The 22,270-nt window shown below is 36.7% G+C and overlaps 1 protein-coding gene across 10 annotated transcripts in view; it reads right to left on the bottom strand.

Annotated features, from left to right (window-relative positions):
- LOC106089764 (poly(rC)-binding protein 3) overlaps positions 1-22,270 on the bottom strand; it is a 517,304-nt gene that overhangs the window by 18,260 nt on the left and 476,774 nt on the right. For 7 of the 10 annotated variants that reach the window (XM_059370962.1, XM_059370957.1, XM_059370963.1 and 4 more), the window contains one exon: positions 14,133-20,298. The exons of the other annotated variants lie outside the window; for them this stretch is intronic. In XM_059370962.1, coding sequence (XP_059226945.1) covers positions 19,713-20,298 — 586 coding nt within the window. In that variant the 3' untranslated portion in view covers positions 14,133-19,712. Of the gene's footprint in view, positions 1-14,132; positions 20,299-22,270 lie in introns of those variants that run through there. 10 annotated transcript variants of the gene reach the window in all.

The raw sequence follows: 22,270 nt of genomic DNA, 5'->3' as shown, positions 1-22,270 counted from the left end.
ACCAAGGGGATAACCACCGCCGAAAATTTTGTTAATGTTCACGCCGGGATTTGAACCCAGGCGTTCGGCGTCGATTGCAAAAACAATTTCTGTTACAAAAATGACAAACATGTGTAGTTTATTTTTTGTCATTTTAAACATAATATCAAAATATCACTTTTGGTTCTTAAACGAAAAACTGCAAAATTAGAAAAAGGAAGGCAATTTCTGGGTACGAATGTAGCCAATTTGTGTTCAAGCAGCTCAATAGCTACATACGATATCTTGTGTTCAAAACGGGCTTGAATCACCCTAAGCATAGAGTCCATTCAGTTTTGGGGAACGGAAACGGATACAAGTACCTACGAAGCTTAAATGAGTAACCAAAATTTATCTGAGTTGGACGAACGTACATAACCGTCTTATTTGAGCTTTAACAATATTCCACAGATTTTCAATTTCATTTAAATTTGTTTAGAAAAAATTTCATTAAAATTTTGAACTTAAGAAAAATAGTTTTGAGGTGGTCCTGGTCTGATCAAAATATTCTCTCTGTAATATTGTATATTCTAAATATGAAAGTTTGTCATTTTAAAAAGTTGTACTAAAATTTTGTATTTAAATAAAATTTGATTTTTTTGTTTCTATAACAAAATGTGGGGGAGGGGCCTGCGACTCACGACTCACTAGCCGATCACGACTCACGACATACTCACGAGGCACTCACGAGGCACTCACGACTCATAAGACAATCCCATGGCAGCCTGTTGTACGTAACGAATTGACCCGATGGAGTTCTTTATCGGCAAGGACTGCCGCCTGCTACAACAATCACGACTCACGGCTAAACAATTTTTTTTTCTATGAAGAGAATATTTTTGTCCGTGCGTCCCAAATCACAGCATTTGAACGTACGAATATTAATGTATAAAATGTGTCAGCACTGCATATCCACTTATTTGGTCTCTAAACTTTTATGCATATGTAGATAGATTTGTACCTTAACATACCATATGATTTGAGAGCATACAAACAATTTGGTTTTTCATTATTTTTTTTTAACTTTAGTCGTGATTTGCTAGTAAGTCGTGAGCGCCTCGTAACTGTCTCGTGGGTCGTGATTTTCTCGTGAGTCGTGAGCATAATTTCTCTCACTCACGCTTACGCACGAAGAATTTGACCTCAAATAAGCATGATCTCGTGATTAGCATGGATCTCTCTTAAGAATCAAGTGGCTCATGCGTGACACGACAACTCACATGCACACCCTATCGGATAGTAATCTTATTCCCCCTTATTCCGGTTGGCGTAGTCGAATGTCGAAATGTTTACCAAATGGTATTATGGTTGTCAAAGACGAAAATTGGTTTAAATTTTTGGTATCACATAAGTCGAATTCGACTGTAAAATTTTCCGAAAACGATCGATATATAAGTTAATAGCATTCTAAACTAAAGGGTGATTTTTTTGAGGTTAGGATTTTCATGCATTAGTATTTGACAGATCACGTGGGATTTCAGACATGGTGTCAAAGAGAAAGATGCTCAGTATGCTTTGACATTTCATCATGAATAGACTTACTAACGAGCAACGCTTGCAAATCATTGAATTTTATTACCAAAATCAGTGTTCGGTTCGAAATGTGTTCATTCACCGTAACGTTGCGTCGCGCCTGTTGGTCGAAAGAGTTTGGAACCTACTTTTATATTATTTTTTATTTATCACAATATAATTTTATTATCAAACTGTCGAAGGCGAATAAGTTACGGAATACCACGATATGTGAAATTCGGCTTCAACTACGACTGATGTCGATTTTCGCCTTCGACAACGGGAAAAAGAGTAATTATTTCGTACCGAAATTAAAGAAAAATTCGACCAAAACCTACCAAATGTCCTACATGCCAAAAATGCGGTATATGTTGCAATACCCGCCACCGTATATTCATTAGATCGTCTATATGTACATAGACGATCTAGACATCTTGTCCGTCCGTCTGATTGTTGATATTACTCTACAGCCGAAAGTTCAAAAATGGCCTTTATCTTGATATGGGACGCTATGTACCGATCTCCGATATATTTTTGCCTCGAATTCAATGAAGAATTCGAGAGTTAGGATAAAATGATTTCCCGGTTTAAATTTGAGCCCACCCAGAAATGTCCTTTTACTACCTATTTTCGCCTCAACATCTAAGTATGAACCAGATCAGACCATATTTGTATGCAGCTGCCACATAGCCCTGTTTTCCAAATAAAGGCATTGAATTTTCGAAATTTGGAAGAGCTCCCTTAACACTCGTACCAGTTACAGCCAATGCCGGAATTTACGTCATTTTTCCTGAAATATGAAGCAGTGAGCCCCTTGCAACAGTTCCCTCGACATCCATGGTTTTATTCTGCGCTTTTAACGAATACACATAAACGATAGGAAATGAAATAATTTTGAGTTATGCCCACCGATTTTTTTCAGTAATAAACTTGGTATTTATAAGTTAAAACCCCTACCAAAAATTTGGGTCAGCCTACCAACCTACCAAGATAATACAAACCTGCCAAAAACGCCAATACTGGTTACGAACAAAGGGTGTCTTGACCAGTGTTACACTTGTGACACTTTAGTGTATAATTGTACTTTTTTGACCATGTCTCTTGTTTTTGCGCCACAATTTACCACACTTTTCCACTCCTGGTGTGTGTACAATTAAACAACCCTGGCACATAAGATATAAAGGGTGATTTTTTTGAGGTTAGGATTTTCATGCATTAGTATTTGACAGATCACGTGGGATTTCAGACATGGTGTCAAAGAGAAAGATGCTCAGTATGCTTTGACATTTCATCATGAATAGACTTACTAACGAGCAACGCTTGCAAATCATTGAATTTTATTACCAAAATCAGTGTTCGGTTCGAAATGTGTTCATTCACTGTAACGTTGCGTCCAACAGCATCTTTGAAAAAATACGGTCCAATGATTCCACCAGCGTACAAACCACACCAAACAGTGCATTTTTCGGGATGCATGGGCAGTTCTTGAACGGCTTCTGGTTGCTCTTCACTCCAAATGCGGCAATTTTGCTTATTTACGTAGCCATTCAACCAGAAATGAGCCTCATCGCTGAACAAAATTTGTCAAAATTTGAACACATTTCGAACCGAACACTGATTTTGGTAATAAAATTCAATGATTTGCAAGCGTTGCTCGTTAGTAAGTCTATTCATGATGAAATGTCAAAGCATACTGAGCATCTTTCTCTTTGACACCATTCAGACATGGTATTTGACAGATCCCACGTGATCTGTCAAATACTAATGCATGAAAATCCTAACCTCAAAAAAATCACCCTTTATTAGCATGACTGCCTTTGTTCAAACTCTGGCGAGAAGATCGGAAACATTATCAAACGGTGGAAACCCCCTCACTAACGCTGGCAACTTTTATGGGGTCCTCAACAACAACAAAAACTTCTGTCCGAAGAGGCATCGCTCGCTTGTATTAGACGGTCGATCTGCCCATATCTGCCTGCACGCTATTCGTGGCATATTTTGTAACTTTTGCATGTAGTCTTCTAAGATCCAGGCAAGTATGGCATCAGTGTGTGAGAACGCAATGCATGGTGAAAAAGTATATAAGTTTCAGCTCAACCCAACAGTTCACCTACCGTCAGTCAAATAAGTTTGCGTACATATGTGTCTAATATTTAATTTTGTTGCTACTGAACTTTAGTGGAATATAGATCATTACATATATAACCGGATTCCACGATTCAAATATATCGAAACCCCTAAAAATTGTCGGAAATTCATATAAAAAAAGTTTACGTACATTAAGAAAACTCATAATTATTTTTGAGAACTAAAAAAGTTTTACAACACTTTTGTACTTCGAGGGCCCTCTTTTAGATGCGGAATTTGCTCCCAATCGTCGATTCGCGCTTCTAACAAGAATTTGGGTGTCGATTTCCCCTGTTTAGACTCAATGTTCTTATAAAATACGTTTTGGGAGTTTTTTAGGTGAAATCTTGCGATTTTGATACTTTTTTCTAATAACTCTCCCATTTGGTCTATTGGATTCATGCCAGATGCTTTTACGGGCCCGGCACGGGATAGCTATAAGCATAACACAGGTTTGAACTTTGAGCTCCGATCTGTGTGGTGTTCAATGCTATCACGAGAAGCTTAGCTGCGAGCTACCGGGCGCGTCCACAGGTTGCGGATAGTGGAATGCCCCATGCGGAGTAGCTGCAATTGCAGTCGCGGAAAAAAACGGTATCGAGCGGGAGGGCGGCACCGGCTTTTGCACAATTACTGAGTGCCTATGATACTCGATATGGCAAGGCGAGTTATTGGCGCCTTTAAATAACCAATGGCCACCCTGTTACCGCGGCAATCGGTCCTTCGGACCGGATCGAGCTTGCTCGCCTATAGGAGACGAGGATCGCCACCTCCACATATAGACATGTGGCTACAATAACAACAACGGGCGTAAAAGCTCTTAACAATCACTCCATTATCTAGTCGATCTTTATAAGCAGTATTTTTAAGGTCGACGGTTAATTGAAATTAAAATTGGCTTGAATTATGGAAGGGTTTTCTCCACACTTAGATCCAAATTAATACTGAATAAGTCAGATTAGGTCTAGATAAGTATGTTTATCCATTTTTTCTACTATAAAAACTAGTTTACCAAAGTCAGGGCACCGCCATACCGAATGGAGGATTATGTCATGGTTTAAGCCTAATTAGTTTTTCTCACATTTTATTGGACCATCCGACTCTAAAATGTTCTATTTTGACCCATCACAAAAAAATGTATTTAATTTTTTGTTGCTACATTCGTAACACCACTGTTCTACGAATTCTCCATCAAGACCTTTAATTTCATACATATAAATTGGGAGTTGTGCAAGAATTAACTGAGCGCGATTTTGTTGCTCGGCAAAATACATATGCAATGCTGGTTGACATCTTGGCTAAAGACGCGGTATTTTTTCTAGAAACATGACTCACATTTACATATCCGGCGGCGTCAACAAGCAAAACATGCGTTATTGGAGTGGTGTAAATCCTCAAGAACAATATTCGCGATGCCGTTGCCAACATTCCGATTGATATGCGACAAAGAGTGGACACGAATCTCAACCCCGACATAAGTGAGTTACTATCTGGCCATAATCGTCTGGTTCTAGGGGACTTTAATGGGCATCACACTTAACGGCATTCTCCCCTAGGTAACGACCAGCGGGGCATAGCTTCGGCAGACATCACCATTGCATCCCCTGATCTCCTGAGTGATGTATCCTGGCAAGCCGTCATATCTTTGGGGTCAGATCAGCTCCCCATAATTCTCACCATCGACCGACCACCCGACTTCATAACCTCTGAGCGCCAGACGTTTATCAATCAGAAGAAGGCCGATTGGGCTGGCTTTAAAGAGCTTACCAATCGCCGCTTCAGTGAACTGCCACCCCCCTCGGATGTGCTAGTTGCCGAGAGGAAATTCCGAGACATCATCAACGCAGCAACCGCTTGCTTCATAGCAGCCGGTCGAATACCCCAAGTGCGGCCCAATTTCTCGGCGCAGGCAGTGGTACTCGCAGACGTGCGCAATGGGATTCGTTGTTTGGACCCCACTAACCCCAGACTCATTGAGCTGAATCTGGAAATAAACAGGGTAGTCAACGAACATAAGCGGAATTTGTGACTGGAACACTTGGAGCAATGTAACTTAGGCACCGGTTTAGGCAAGCTGTGGTCTATTGCTAAGTCACTCTCGAATCGCGGTATACGGGATGACAGGACCTCAGTCACTTTTGGCGAAGTAACCGTGACTGATCCGAAGAGATGGGCCAGGTTGTTCAACCATCAATTTATTGTGCACCCCGAGAGTGGCAGGGCAAGGAGGAGAGCCATTCGCCATATCCGTGGTCTGCGAGCCGATGGACAACCATCACAATTTCCCGTGGGCGAAGTTACGAATGCCATCCGTGGCGCCAAATCATCCAAGACGTTGGGCCCCGACGAAATCTCTACATTGATGTTGAAGAATCTGGATTTACCTTGAGTTGAGTACCTTACTACTGTCCTAAACCTGTCTTTGAACACTCTTATAGTTCCCGATGTCTGGAAAATGGGCAGAGTGATCCCGCTACTGAAGCCTGGAAAGGACCCCAGTGTGGGGGGTGTCGTACAGACCGATCTCCCTTCTCTCACCAGTAGCAAAGATGCTTGAGACATTACTCCTCCCGAGCCTCGTAGGAGAATTTCCATTCGCCAATCATCAACATGGCTTTCGAAGACTGCATAGCACAACAACTGCTTTGCATGCCATCCCCGCACAAATTTGCAGTGGCTTCAATCAGCCCAAGCCATGTGGACCTATCGAAGGCATTCGACACGGTCAGCCATGCCAAACTATTTGAGGACATCGCCAACACGTCCCTCCACCCAGGTCGCGAATTATCTGTGTGATCGCCAGTCATTTGTGGAATTTAGGGATAAGAAGTCGAAGCACCGTAGAGTGAAACAGGGAGATCCCTAAGGCGGGTGATATCTCCGGAATTGTTTAACATCAACCAGTCCTCCATTCCACCGCCTCCAGACGGCATAGAGATCGTATCATATGCGGACGATGCAATAGGTTAAACGTCTACGTCAACAAACTTGCCTCTTATTTCGCTGCAAGAAATTTGATGATATCTGACACCAAATCTTCAGCCACATTGTTCACTACATACACGCATGAGGTGCGTAGGGAGCTGAAAGTGATGGTCGACCGAGTGACAATTCCGACCATCAAGTGTCCCAAAATACTTGGCGTCACATTTGACAGCTCTTACACATTCTCCCCACATGCCACAACAATTTGCGATAAAGTCAAAAGTAGAAACAAGATCCTCAAACCACTTGCACTTGGGGTGCAGACAAAGAAACCTTGCTGAGTTAAGTTATTCAGCGCCAGTGTGGTCTCGTCAACTTTGTGACACGCAGAGGAATAATATGCAGATCTGTCAGAATGCCGTCCACCGAACTGCGACGGGCTGTCTCCTCAGTTCTCATGTGAACCACCTTCATCAGGAGACAAAGATCCTACCAGTGCGAATACATAACTACATGCTGTCTAAGCAATACCTTTTGGGCTGTTTTCGCAGAGGCCATCCAAATCATCATCTTGTGGATAGATATCCACCGTCCAGAAGCCTTAAGGTAGATCTAGAGCGTGGGGTTCAGAGCTACAAGAGAGAACCTCTAGATCAAGCGGCATATCAAGCAGGTCTAGACAACATTCATGCAGACACGGCAGCAGATGCGGTAAATGTCTACCGGGTGAATGTAGTCCTTGGAGAACGACCGCCTCCCATTGCACCTAAAGAAATTGATGCCGACGTGCATGTATGTCCCGATTGTAACCAGGGACCGCATGACACACGTCGTCTGTTTAACTGCCCGGCCAGACCCACTCGACTCAGACCCAGATTCCTGTGGACGCACCCCATCCAACTCAACAGAATCAAGCAGACGAAAGATAGAACACAACAAACTGCTACAACAACCGCAACAGAAACGAATCTCAAAATTCGACTTAATCAGTGTATACGCAATGGGGTTCCCTATTTACCCGATGTCATTTTCAAGACTGCATAAAAACTAACTGAAGTACTTTGGAAAGTTTCGCTGGCGCACCCTGTATAAAAGTCATGCTAATTTTTGAATCTTAAACGTACTTTTATTCTTTAAATTAAATGTTTCCGCCAGTGTTTGCCAAAGATTTAACTTTCCTAAATGAAATGTATTTCCGTAAATTTTTATTCAATAAATTAAAAAAAAAGGTAATTTTCTTCTTCAGCATCTCTAAGAATACTCCCATATAGAAACATGCAACCGTATCGATCGCAATGACACTTAGCAAGTGTTTTAGTACTAAGGTAAAGGTTCCTTTATGAGACTAGCTCCTTTAGAGAACATAATACAATAATCAATGGCAATGTTTATTTAATTGGGCTCATGTGGGGAAAGGGGAAGTCAAACTGGATAGCAAAGGATAAGAGGTGCAATCATTGTTCTTCATTTACTATGCACAAACAAATGCTGTAAATGATATATACATATAAAGTTTAATACATTCACTGTTTTAGCCCAAGAACACACACATTGTCGGGTTTTTGTTCTTTCGGTTTTTTATTTATATTTAAATGACGATCTAAAATACATATTAAGTTATTACTGTTTGCTTATGCATGGATGTGTATTTATGTACGTATGGATGTATGTAATATATATGAATGTTATGTATATCATGTGGTTACAATGGATTAATGTTTTTGTTTTTGCTTTTTGCTTTCTTTCATCAATCTTAAATACGAATTTCTAAGGCTTTAGAGCTTAATATTCTTTTATTTATGTGTGTTTTTTTATATATATATATATGTTATATATATATATATATATATATATATATATATATATATATATATATTAGTTTTGTAAATGTATAAACTAATATCTAGAAAGATTTAAAGTTACATATTTGTTATGTCATTTATATTTATTTGTAAGGGTTTGCATTCAATAACTGAAAATACTTTTTGTTCACAAAGAAAAAGAAAATAGAAACTAAAACTAATAGTAAATCAATTTAGTCAAAAACTAAATAAAATTAGTGTATATTATACGAAATACATATATAAGAAGGTATGTATGCGTCGTACGTAGTTTATATTTTAAAAATATATCAAAAATATAAATAAATGTATGTATGTGTTTTGTTTTTGTATGGTGTTTTGCCAATGGAAAATTTTTCAACAAACTAATGAGATTTTACATTTTAGAGAAAATATAACAAGAAAATATAATTGGTAAATAAATAGCCGTATATGTATGTAACTTTGTTGTGAGAAAGCTTTGAATGACTTTGAGTCAAGTTGCTTTTTTTTTTTGTCAGTAAACATGTTTAGATGCCTTTTTGAAAAACAAATTCTTGTTTTTTTTTTTTTTTTGTTTTGTTCAATATTTTAAAATACACATCTTAGTTTAATTTTCAATAGAAAAATGTACACCAACCAACAGCTAAAAATGGCTAATCACTTTACTTTCTGCTATATAGCCTGCGTTCGAAATTTCAAGAGATATTTATCTACCCAAGTCTGTCATTTTAGTAATTAAAAATTTAATGCAGAAAGAAACCAGAGTACTGCATGCGTTTTGCAGGGATAGTTTAAATTCACGCTATACTAGTGTGCTTAAAGAACGAAGCGTAGACTTTTTGTGGGCTTAACCGATTCAAAACAGCGACACTATAAATAAGCATTTTTGATGACAAAAAAATTCCAAAGAAAAAAGAAAAGACCGGTGAGAAAAATGTGATGATTTTTGTATTATTATCTCGGCTAAGCTGGTGCGCCACCGAATCAATCCCATGGCAGCCGGTTGTTGTTGTAACCACATTTTCATATGGAGGTGGCGGTTGTAGGTGAGCAAGCTCGTTCCGGTCCAAAGTACCGAACGCCGCGGAAACAGGATGGCCATTGGATATTTAAAGGCGCCAATAACTCGCTTTGTCATATCGAGCATCATAGGCACTCAGTGTTTGTGCAAGGGCTGGTGCCGTCCCGCCTTTCACTGAGACTCTCCGCTCGATATCGCTCATTGTTTGCGACTGACGTTGCAGCTACTCCGTATGGAGCATTCAACTATCCGCAATCTGGGGACGCGTCCGGTAGCTCACAGCTAAGCTTCTCGTGACAGCAATGAACACCACACAGATCGCGCCTCCAGCCAGTGCGGTGCTCACAGCTATCCCGTGCCCGGCAGCCGGTTTATCGGAAAAGGCTGCCGCCTAAGTGTACAACACACTGCTGCAACTACAATACAACATCGGCTCGGCTTGGTTCACTGTTTTGTGCACCATCCGATGGCCCTAATTTCCCTTCGTTGAAATGTTTGGCTCAAGTGCTTCAAAAGGCAAGTATTATATCGCTGCAGATATCTGATTTAATTTGAATGCGCAAAAAAAAATTATTTTGTTATTATTCTTGTTTTCATTTGACGTTTTCGTTTAAAAGTATTTGTCATTGTTCAAATGCGTGTTCTTAAGCTCCAGTTTTTAAAAAACATACACTTCTTATGCACTCTAGATGTCACTGGAGTTGGATTATTCAACTGTCAAAATCGTAATCTACGACAAGTTCTAAATGTATTTTTCCAAGAAACCATGGGTCAAAAATCAAAATCGAGCTTCTTAATTAAACGACAAAATCGGTAGTTTGATTAATTTTAGACAAAAAACATAATTTATCGTTAAAAACCGAAAACTCGATTTTAGGCTCATGGTTTCTAGGTCAAATACTCTGGGAATTGGTCACAGGATATGCTTTTATAACCGCTAGGTGAGCGGTTTTTTTGCCCTAAACAAATGAACCCACCCTAATGAACATGGATACGTTTTGTCATACTTCGAATAAAATACTCATATAAAACCAAAAATTAAATCTCGCTTTCATTGTTCCCCTATAGAAAACAAAAATGTTGTATGTACAAACAAACAATTGTGGTACAACTTAAATAATGGTTGGCGAAAAAGTAATTGAGACAACGAAATTGTTTTAACTGCAGTCAAAAATCTTTTCCATGAGCAATTTAAATTTCCAGTAAGTAGAAAAGTGGTGAATATAGGAAAGAAGATAATACAAAATTCGAAACAAAAAAAAGGAAAATCAAAAGCCAGGCGTATTTTAAACCAATATGCTACCCTTTAACTACAAGAAGTGTTGCTGGCCTGTTTAATTACTTTATAGGTTAAGTCTCTAAATCGGTGGTGTTGCACAATAAATGCACAAAGTTCAATATTCGACACCACAGTGGTGGCTAAATCTCGCCAAGTCTCTCTCCGTGCAATGTTACATGTCTAATGCAAAAAAATATGCAAATTTGCCATGAACATTCCATTAAGCAGGCCACCCTGGCGCAGAGGCGTTACCGTTGTGCCACTTTGCTATCAAATTTGACACTTTATTTGGACGATGCCACTTGTGTGACACTTTTTTATTTATACTAAATGCCATACTTTTAACATTTATGCCACTTGTTCAAAAATACAACTATTTGGCGATTATCTATTGTTTGTCGTCCAACAAATCGCATATAAAAGTTAAATTTTTCGAAAAATTTAAAATGTTTGAGCTGAAGAGAGTAACTGGACAAAACAAAAAAAAGCTTGTTTATGTTTGTGAAATATATCACTTAGGTATTTAAATACCAATCACCGCAACAAGTCAAAACATTTATTCTAAAACCTACAAATACATGTTCTGTAGATCGTATATCGATTTTGCAAAGTCCTTTCGTCCGTCCAAATTTGAATTTGCCTTTTTGGTTACAAAAAGTCTCAACCGAAAACCCAGGATTGATTTACGGTGGTGTGAATCTATGATTCGGATTGGCAAACTTATCTTTTATACACCTTTCTAGGTTATTAATAAAAGAATTGAATTGTTTGGTGTTTGCTATACACGTTTTTTTTTTTGGTTTTTTTTTTAATGAAAAATACAATATTTTTCATAAGAAACCAAATTTTGACCAACTTAAGCAAGTTTTTTTTTATGTTTTTTATGCAAAAAGCAGAAGGTTTGTTGTACGCTTTTGTTTTTGTTACTCCTAATTTTTTTGTTCGTTTTTTTTTTTATAAAAACGAAAAAAATGTGTCACTTTTTGTGCCACTTTTCAAAAATAACAAGTAAGAGCGTGCTATGTTCGGCCGGGCCGAATCTTATATACCCTCCACCATGGGTCGCATTTGTCGAGTTCTATGCGCGGTATCTCTTTTTAGGCAAAGAAAAAAAAAATGAATAAGAACTGTTATGCTATTGAAGCTACATCAAATTATAGTCTGATTCGGACCATAAATGAATGCTGAACATTGTAGATGTCATTGTGTAATATTTCAGTTCATTCGGATAAGAATTGCACCTTGTAGGGGCTGAAGAAGCAAAATTGGGAGATAGGTTTATATGGGAGCTGTATCAAGCTATTGATTGATTCTGACCATATTAGACACGAATGTTGATGGTCATGAGAGAAGCCGTTGTACAAAATTTCAGCCAAATCGGATGAGAATTGCGCCCTCTAGAGGCTCAAGAAGTCAAGATCCCAGATCGGTTTATATGGCAGCTATATCAGTTTCTCTACCGATTTACGCCATACTTGGCACAGTTCTTGGAAGTTATAACAAAACACCTCAATTTCAGCCAAATCGGATGAGAATTTCGCTCTCTAAAGCCACAAGAAGTCAAGATCCAAGATGGGTTTATAAGACTGCTATACCAGATTATGAACCGATTTAAATCATACTTAGCACAGTTGTTGGATATCATAACAAAACACCACGTGCAAAATTTCAGTTCAATCGGACGAGAATTGCGCCCTCTAGAGGCTCAAGAAGTCAAGACACAAGATCGGTTTCTATGGCATCTATACCAAAATATGGACCGATTTGGCTCATTTGCTGACCTACTCTTACAAAAAAGTATTTGTGCAAAATTTCAAGCGACTAGCTTTACTCCTTCGAAAGCTAGCGTGCTTTCGACAGACAGACAGACGGACGGACGGACGAACATAGCTAGATCGACTTAAAATGACATGACGATCAAGAATATATATACTTTATGGAGTCTCAGACGCATATTTCGAGGTATTACAAACAGAATGACGAAATTAGTATACCCCCATACTATGGGGGTACAAATGACACTTTTTGTGCCACTATTTGAAAATTTCCAACGGTAACGCTGTTAGCATGTCCGCCTATGAAACTGAACGACTGGGTTCAATCTTGGCGTGAACATCAGACAAATTTTCAGCAACGGTTATCCCCTTACTAATGCTGGCTGCATTTGTGAGGTATCCTGTCATATTAAAACTCCCGTTCGGGTTGCCGCCTCAGTGTACAACACACTGCTACAACAACAACAGCAACAACAACTTGCATCCGCCGTTCCTAGGAAATATAGTAATTAGTATTCCATTAAGGAATCATATGGATAACTGGGCCGAGAGGATTAACATGACAAATTCCATGGAGTGCGTGTAAGTCGAAACAATTATGTTAGTACCCAACCATAGAATTGCTTGAATCAATCTGTGCCTTGCTGCATACAAAACTATAATAGAATTGCAGGTATTAGTTTTTAAGGTAGTATTTATGCCTGGCCATTCATTTGCATTTCTAGTCTGTGCCTCAGACGAAGGGTACACTTCAAATCGGCATACAGCTGTGAAAAAATAATAACGAACTTAACAGAAACCATTTTTTAGCTGTTGACTTGTGTTCTTAAATTATTACATTTAAGTAGTACAGTTAATTCTATTATTAGTGGTAGCAGTAAAAATTAATATTATTATATGTTATTTTATTATTATGAGCGAATTGGTCCTTATTCAATTGGTTTTTAGTTTTAAATAACTGGAATTTCTTTTTCTATGTTTGGTTTTAAGAAGTTTGCTTTGCATTCATCATCAATATATGTAGTTTTTGTTTGTATTTTGTTTTTCCTAGAAAATAATTTAATCTTATAATCTAATTTACAATAAACGTCGTACAGTTATTATTAAATAATTCATGTGTATGTAGTCGTTATCTATGAACAATGCAATGCCATATGTGGGCCTATTTGGGAAAAAATGGATTCACAAGTGCACTAGTTATCCTTCTACATTGTTGTATGTATGGCAGAAGCTTCTACAAAGGATTGATACTTTTAATGTGCATTTTTGTATGTTTGCGTATATGTATATGTGTGTGTTGTTTTTATCATTCAATTCATCGGTGACTTTCATAATGATTTTTTTTTTATATATAATTGTAAATGTTTGTATGCGTGTTGTGTGTGTGTGTGTGTGCATACATTGTGTATGAGCATGCTTTGGAGAAAATGTCACTTGCAGAAAGGTGCATAGTATGTTGTAAGTGCATTACGAATCTATGGATGCCGTATTTATTTAAATAGGTTATTTTTTATATGTTCGCATGTAAATACATACGAATGTGTATTATTATGTATAAAATACAAGCCATTATCATTTTCTACACATAGTGTTACTCAGCCTAATATATGTAGATTTTTTTTTTGCATCACTTCACTTTATTTATTTGTTTATTTTTTTTTTTTTTTGGCAATTTAATATTCTAATATAAGTTATTTTGTTTTTATATCAAGTTATTTTATCTAAACACACATTGATTGCTTTTCTTTTTGTCTGTATTTTAGTTAGAATGATTTTGTTTATTCTATAATACCAGCTAACAAAACTGTAAACTTTTTCTACCCTCGTTATTAGACAAATACTCTAAGTATACATGTAAAAAATCTAGATATTATTAATGGTCCAAATCAGTTTTTTTGTTAACTGAAACATTGTGTTATTACGCAATATATTTTGAGTTTCACACAAAAGAAAGCCAAGTATACAATGGTGAAAAGTTATGGAAGGCAGTAGAACTTGACAACGTCAAAGACCCAACAGACCAAATTCATCAATGTTTCTGAAATACTTGATTAATATTTCAATATAATTATTGCCAGAGCATTAATTATTGCCATATAAAATACACATGTTGTTGAATAACACTATTCTTACTTTTTTTTTGTTTGACTTTATTTTGATCAAAAATATTTACAGCGTCTAAAGTGATACCGTTGGGGTTGATACTATGATAATAAAGACGCTGCCGCTAGTTGCACGAATCAAGTAATTATTAATGCCAATATTTTCAAATTACCACTGTCATGTCCGTAGAACCATTGAAAAAATTATTAGCCGCACCAGATTTCGAATTTTTTTACAGATTTTGAATGTTAAAAAAAAAAAATATTGTTAAAGGTTTTTAAAATGCAATTGATTTCTTTTCTAGAAATATTAAGACAAAATACATTTTTGATTGACTGTACTGAACTAAAAATGTTGTCTTCAAGTTTTTTCCCCCTGTTAGGGCGAAGATCATTAAATTTTATAATTTTTGTCTGATTCTCTTGCGAGACGAGCTCAATGATGAGATTTTGACACTGACTTTGCATGGTTGTCTCAAGTTGTTTCTAGTGTTTTATACAGACATACTATTTACCCGAAATGGCCAATTTCAATATCATGTTTGTTTTTGTTATAACAAAAATCAATTTTATTTTATTCACAAACAAACGATAGAAGTTTGGGCTCTTGTAGCACCATACAAATTGTAATTTTGTGTAATAATTGCTGAAGTCAAATTTGATGATGGGAAACGTTTTCATTGCAAATGTAAATTTGTCCATGAACGTTTATTCTTGAAAATTTATAAGCTTAAACGTTTTTTTCCGTTGATTTACTTGTAGGTTTACATATTGCTCATTTCCGGACTATCAAAACACTATTTTCGATATAAATTGATAAATGTTGCCATATCTTGTATAATTTTTTTATTTTGGTCGCGTTGTCAGACACGTTACGGTTGCTATTTATAGTCGGCCCACTAATGTTATGGGTATTTATTATTATTTTGAGAGAGAAAAAGGAAAGGGTCATTAAGATGAGTCTTTTTCATCAGCACAACGACCCGAAGCATAAACCAAAAAGCATTTTCAAGATCACACATTGCTGGTTTTGGAGTAGCTAGCGCAAGCACCTGACTAGATATAGAGACATGCGATAATGCCAATAACTGTTCACATAATAGGATGTGCTCTTTATAAAACACCTACACATAATTTGTGTTCTTATTTCTTTACTCAATACATAATATGTCTTTGGTTGCTTGCGTTAGTGTTGCGTTAAACAATTTATCGTTTCGAGAAATAAGCGAAATTACTTTTTCATTTCATGCAATGCACAGCCATCAGGCCTATAAACAATCACACTATGCGTAAGAAGGACTTTTTTAAGTTAAAAAAAAAAAAAACAAGTAAAAGTGTGCTAAGTTCGGCCGGGCCGAATCTTATATACCCTCCACCAAAGATCGCATTTGTCGAGTTCTTTTCCCGGTGTCTCTATTGGAGCTATTTCAAGTTATGGTCAGATTCGGACCATAATGGAATGAATATTGAAGACCATAGTAGAAGTCATTGTGTAAAATTTCAGCCAAATCGAATAAGAATTGCGCCCTTTAGGGGCTCAAAAAGTAAAATAGGGAGATCGTTTTATAGGGGAGCTGTATTAGGCTATAGACCGATTCAGACCATATTTGACACGTATGTTGAAGGTCATGTTGTACAAATTTCATTTTCAAATCAGATAATAATTTTGCTCAAGAAGTCAAGATCCCAGATCGGTTTATATGGCAACTATATCAGGGTTTGAACCGATTTGAACCATACTTTGCGTTCTTGTTGAAAGTCATAACGAAACACGTCATGCAAAATCTCAGCGAAATCGGATCGGATTTACGGTGAACTAAGAAGTCAAGACCCCAGATCGGTTTATATGACAGCTATATCAAGTTATGGACCGATCTCCACCATACTTAGCAAAGTTATTGGAAATCACAACAAAACACATCATGCAAAATTTCTGCCAAATCGCATAAGAATTGCGCTCTCTAGTGACTCAAGATATCAAGATCCCAGATCGGTTTATATGGCAGCTATATCAAAACATGGACCGATATGGCCCATTTACAATCCCAACCGACCTACAGCTTTATTCCTTCGAAAGTTAGCGTGCTTTCGACAGACAGACGGACGGACATGGCTAGATCGACATAAAATGTTATGACGATCAAGAATATATATACTTTATGGGGTCTGAGACGAATATTTCGAGGAGTTACAAACAGAATGACGAAATTAGTATACCCCCATTCTATGGTGGAGGGTATAAAGAACTAATCAATTACGTACGTGTATGGGGTATAGATCACACTGATCACCAACTATGTATCTCGAAAACTATAGAAGAATAGGGTATGGAACACTTAAGCGTGTAATCGACGTTATGTGCAAGATACAGTTGTTAAACAAATCATAGCGACAAGATTAATATTCCACAAAAAGAGTGAGAAAATATGTGTACTTCAGTGAAAGGCTGAATAGACCTGTTGATTTAAATATGCTTGTTACGGTGAATTACAACCGTGTTTCGATGCGCCAATTACAAGTCAAAAACTACGAAACATGCTGACTGCAAGATTGATAGATAATAGTCTAAGAAAAGTTTCGTGCCAAGAAACACCAAACCTTTCAAATTCTTTTTTTTTATTGACACTAATATTGCACAAAGCGTGTTTTTAACTTAATTGACATCATTATTAAAATATTGAGGAAAAGGAAATATGTCCCAATTATTTTTTCCACCACTGTATATGAAAGCATAACAAAAAACTTTAGCCCAAAAAAAAAATAAAGCCTTAAAATAGGTTTATTTGACAGTTCTACAAGGGAAATGAGTCAAATAACCCTATTTCAAATCTATATTAGTTTTGTGAAAAACAATGTAAAAATGCATTTTGAAAACAATCTGTGTACTATGATAAAAACAATTTTTTGATAATAACTACAAGTATTTATAGGAATTTTTAAGCAAAATTTGGAATGAGCAAATACAATACAATAAGATAAAAGGACCATAGTTAATTTTTGTTTTAACTTATAACGACAGAAAACGTTTGCTGTTTTTGGTAAACAATGGTTGATTTCAGAAGAGAAAACATTCCGCTAGAAATTTGCGTCCAAAACATGAGAAATAGCTTTTGCGCCTGGCAGAAAATAATCTGATGTTTGTGACAACTAAAAATAATTCAATGGAGGATGTTGGAGAGCAGAAAATGGAAATTTGAAGGCCTTTTTTACTTGACGTGATTGAAAAATGGCAATAACAATTATCTGTTACTTGTGTGTGAGCAATGACTGAGATTTTAATACTTTTCAGTGTTGACTGCTGATGTCCATTATTTCTTATATCATGAAAATAATTAGTATACATACTTGAAAATGAGATGAATAAAAATGTACACGACTTGAAAAATAATAATAAGTCCATTCGAAATATGTATGGTTTTCGACTAAAAATAACGAAAAAAAAAACACTGGGTATTCTCGAATGACCAGAAATGAGTGCATAATCGATAGAACAGTTTCGAAAGATACATAAGAAATGTTTGTGAGTATTCTCTATTTTCACACCTAACTTAACTACACATATTCGAAGCTATATATGGTAATCCTATGGGTGATGGATGACATTAACACCAATTTGTAAGGAACATTGTTTTGGATAAAACCAAAAAAACGAAAAAAAAACTAACAAATCTTAAAGTATGCTGCCAAATCTCAGCATTGTCAAAATAACGTGTGTGCTCTCATCTATTGGTTGATATAGAAGAGTAGTAACATGATGATCCTTAAAAATAAACATATATGTAGCAATATGTTGTAGGCAATAAATATGCATATGTAGTTTGTGTATATATGTTTACCTAAACATATTTCTAAAAGTTTTATTTTTCTTATATGCCAATAAACATCGCTATTTAATCTGTTTATATCTCATTAATTTTATCAGTATTGTAAACGTATAACATAGAAAGGGAGAGAGTTTAAAGCTTAACTTAATGAATAGTTTAATAAAGATTGTAATATCCTGATCACAAAGACATTAAACTTTAGTAAAATAAACATACGTACAATTGGGTTGGTAATTATGTTCCTTTCAATCACAATACACATTGTGTAATGAGCATTTGCTTAAACACATGTACATTAATCACTTGCTTAAACTATTCATTTATCTAACAAACGGATTGGTTTCGTTATACTATTTTACTAAAAAAAAAATTTGGTGTACATTAGACTTATGGTTAATATTTTTAGTATAGCTATGGGAGTTAAAGAAGAAAGAACTCGTATTGAAAATACATACATATAAGAGGAATAAGGTTAACATGTTGGAGACTACAATAAAGTCCAAGCAAGAAGAGATTTCAGTAAAACTAAGGGACACGAAAGGACTCATTGAAGGTTTAGTGGTGGTCTTTGGAATGGAATTTTACAAAGAATGAAAAAATAATTACTGAAGTATAATTTTTTTATTATGTATGAATTGGCAATAGAGAAGTTAATGCATGTGGTTGGCATTTGTACCATGGAGCTGCAGTGCCAAATGATGTTTGCCTTTTTCGTATACTGTCGTCGTCATTTATTGAAATCAATCCGAATTTAATTCAGAATTTAGATACATCATAATTTTATTTTTATTATTGCCTTTTATGTGAAACCTTTTTCTTACTTGAATATTGTTGTGTTTTTGCTTTTTTGTTATGGAAGTTGTCGAAGGGAGAGTGTGATAACCTTGTGGTTTATAGAGAGGGAGTTTTAAAGAGTTAGAGCGGGGGAGAGTGGGTTTATTTTTCTTGTTATATGTCAATGATTTTTGTGAATTTCATATTCTACTTTTTTTCTATTAAATTTGAAAGCCGGCGGCGGCAAGACTCATTTTGAGGTTCTCAAAAAGTTCTCCTTGTTTCAACTACACATTTTCATCTATAATCAACGAACGATCGGTCAATATATCGACAAGTTATTCGTTCCTACAAGTGTTTTTTTTTCTTTTAGTTTTGTTAAAATCTAGAGCTTCTAAGAAATTTGGTTGCATAATGCTTTTTTCTGATAAAGAAAATCGAAACCCCTTCTTTGAATCATATCATTTCATTGCTATTAGTTAATACTCATCGCCTTTGAATGTTTTTTTTTTTTAATAGCGATTTAATCATTTCAATAGGGATTGAACTTGTTACGAGCTTTCTCAGGCTCGGCACTACCATCGGCATTGTGATTGCGGAAGCGTGATGAAGCAAAACTTTTGGTGCGATTTACACCGGTGGTCTGGACTGGTGGACCGCCCAAGGTGGCCAAGCCACCCAATAGATCGGATAGACTGCCTAGGGCGGTAAGACTGGTGAGAGCATTCAGTGCTCCAGGCTTAGCCAACAGCTGCGCCAAGGGTATGGCGGTGGCCAAAGAACTGGCTGCAGCTGCCAAAGGATTGGCAGAATTTAAAACACTTGTTGTAGTTGTGTCATTGGATGCTGTTGTTGTGGTTGTATTTGTGTTACTAATGTTTGTATTGTTACTTAGAGTAGCTACTAATGCTGCTGAACTGTTTGTGTTGGATGTTGTGTTGCTGTTGTTGTTGGTTGGGGGGGTGGTGGTGGTGGCTGTAGTGCTGTTGCCATTACTACTGTTAGTTTGGCTGTTAGTATTAGTCTGTCCTCCGTTTGCCGTGGCCGTCGTTGTTGTGCCATTTGTTATGGCAGCAGCATTATTTGCCTCTTGGAGATTTGCCATCTGCAATTCGACGCTATAAAAGGGATAAAGAGAGAGAAGAGAAAAGGAAAATAGGATATTGTTGTTGTTTTTGCTGTTTTATGGTGATGATTAGGTTTTACTTGTAGTGATTGTTAATTTTTTACGATTTTTTTTTCTCATATCACTGACAATGATTTTGTGGAATTGAGTTGAGGTATTAAATATTTTATTTTAATTTTTGCAGTATCTCTCAAAGGTTAAGGAGGGATGGATTTTGGTGGATTATTCAGGGATTGGTTTGAATACTTCAAAAATTGATTGCAAAAGCGTTCTCTTTGCAAAAATAGGAGTTTGAGTAAGAAAATCTATGGATTTGAATGCAAAATATAAAATAAATATGACGTAAGAATTGTGTTGTTGCTAGGAAGGCAGGTAGTATTTCACTTTTCTAACAAGGAATGTCAGGCTTTGGGTCCATAACCTACAAATCCTTTTCACAAATCAAGGGACGAATTAGTTGCAGTTTAAATAACAATTGGTAATGCAGTGCGCTGAATTTTGGCCTTAAATACCAGTACGTGTGACAAAATTTTCTATCATAAGCAAGAGGAGCATGATTGGAATGGGGTTCAAATCACATCGCCATTTAATTCGAGGCACACAAGATAAATACCTACTTTTCTCTTCCGCTAGTAAAAAAATGAACATTTGACATAAAATTTTGAGTTGATGGTTTATCGAGCGCAAGCAAACACTGAAACAACAAAGGATCACGTGAAAAAATAGAAGACGATCCCAAGAATGTTTTGAATGAGTTCGGATGAAGTTCATATATTAAACGAAATTTCGATTCGATGAATAATCGTTCTTAGCGTTTGATTTGTCAGTAACAAGTCAATATCAGTGTTTAAATGTTCAGCAACAAATCAATTCTATGTATCCTATCTACACAGCGAATGGCATAGACTTGGAAGGATAATAACTTTTAGTCTTTGGTTTTTCAATATTCAATATTTTCTACTTTTGAGGAGGCCACCGTGGCGCAGAGGTTAGCATGTGCACCTATGACGCCGTACGCCTAGGTTCAAATCCCGGCTTGAACATCAGACAAATTTTCAGCGGTGGTCATCCCCTTACTAACGATGGTTACAAAGGCTACCGAGTGGTGTCACTATGCGGTACGCCGTTCGGACTCGGCATAAAATGTGAGGTCTCTTAGCATAGAGCTTAAAATCTTTGAGCGGGACTGCACTAATTGATATGAGAGACGTATACCCCGTTATGTAATGGAATGTTTTGTTTTGAAGTCATGAGTGTATATAACATTCTTCTCTTGCCTATACAATAAAATTAAAGAATTTGCATAGTCCAGAGCCATCACTAAATTTTTCATATATGATATGTCGTTGGATATTTACTCATTTTTATACCCACCAGCGAAGGATGGGGGTATATTCATTTTGTCATTCCGTGTGCAACACATCGAAATATCCATTTCCGACCCTATAAAGCATATATATTCTTGATCAGCGTAAAAATCTAAGACGATCTAGACATGTCCGTCCGTCTGTCCGTCTGTCTGTTGAAATCACGCTACAGTCTTTAAAAATAGAGACATTGAGCTGAAATTTTGCACATATTCTATTTTTGTCCATAAGCAGGTCAAGTTCGAAGATGGGCTATATCGGACTATATCTTGATATAGCCCCCATATAGACCGATCCGCCGATTTAGGGTCTTAGGCCAATAAAATCCAAATTTTTTATCCGATTTTGCTAAAATTTTAGACAGTGAGTTGTGTTAGGCCTTTCGACATCCTTCGTCAATTTGGCCCAGATCGATCCAGATTTGGATATAGCTGCCATATAGACCGAGCCTCCGATTTAGGGTCTTAGGCCCATAAAAGCCATATTTATTATCCGATTTTGCTGAAATTTGGGACAGTGAGTTTTGTTAGGCCCTTCGACATCCTTCGTCAATTTGGCCTAGATCGGTCCAGATTTGGATATAGCTGCCATATAGAC

This window comes from Stomoxys calcitrans, chromosome 1 (genome assembly GCF_963082655.1).
Source record: "Stomoxys calcitrans chromosome 1, idStoCalc2.1, whole genome shotgun sequence".
Taxonomy (NCBI): domain Eukaryota; kingdom Metazoa; phylum Arthropoda; class Insecta; order Diptera; family Muscidae; genus Stomoxys; species Stomoxys calcitrans.
Note: the sequence above shows the minus strand (reverse complement) of the source record. Positions and strands in the feature narration are given on the sequence as shown.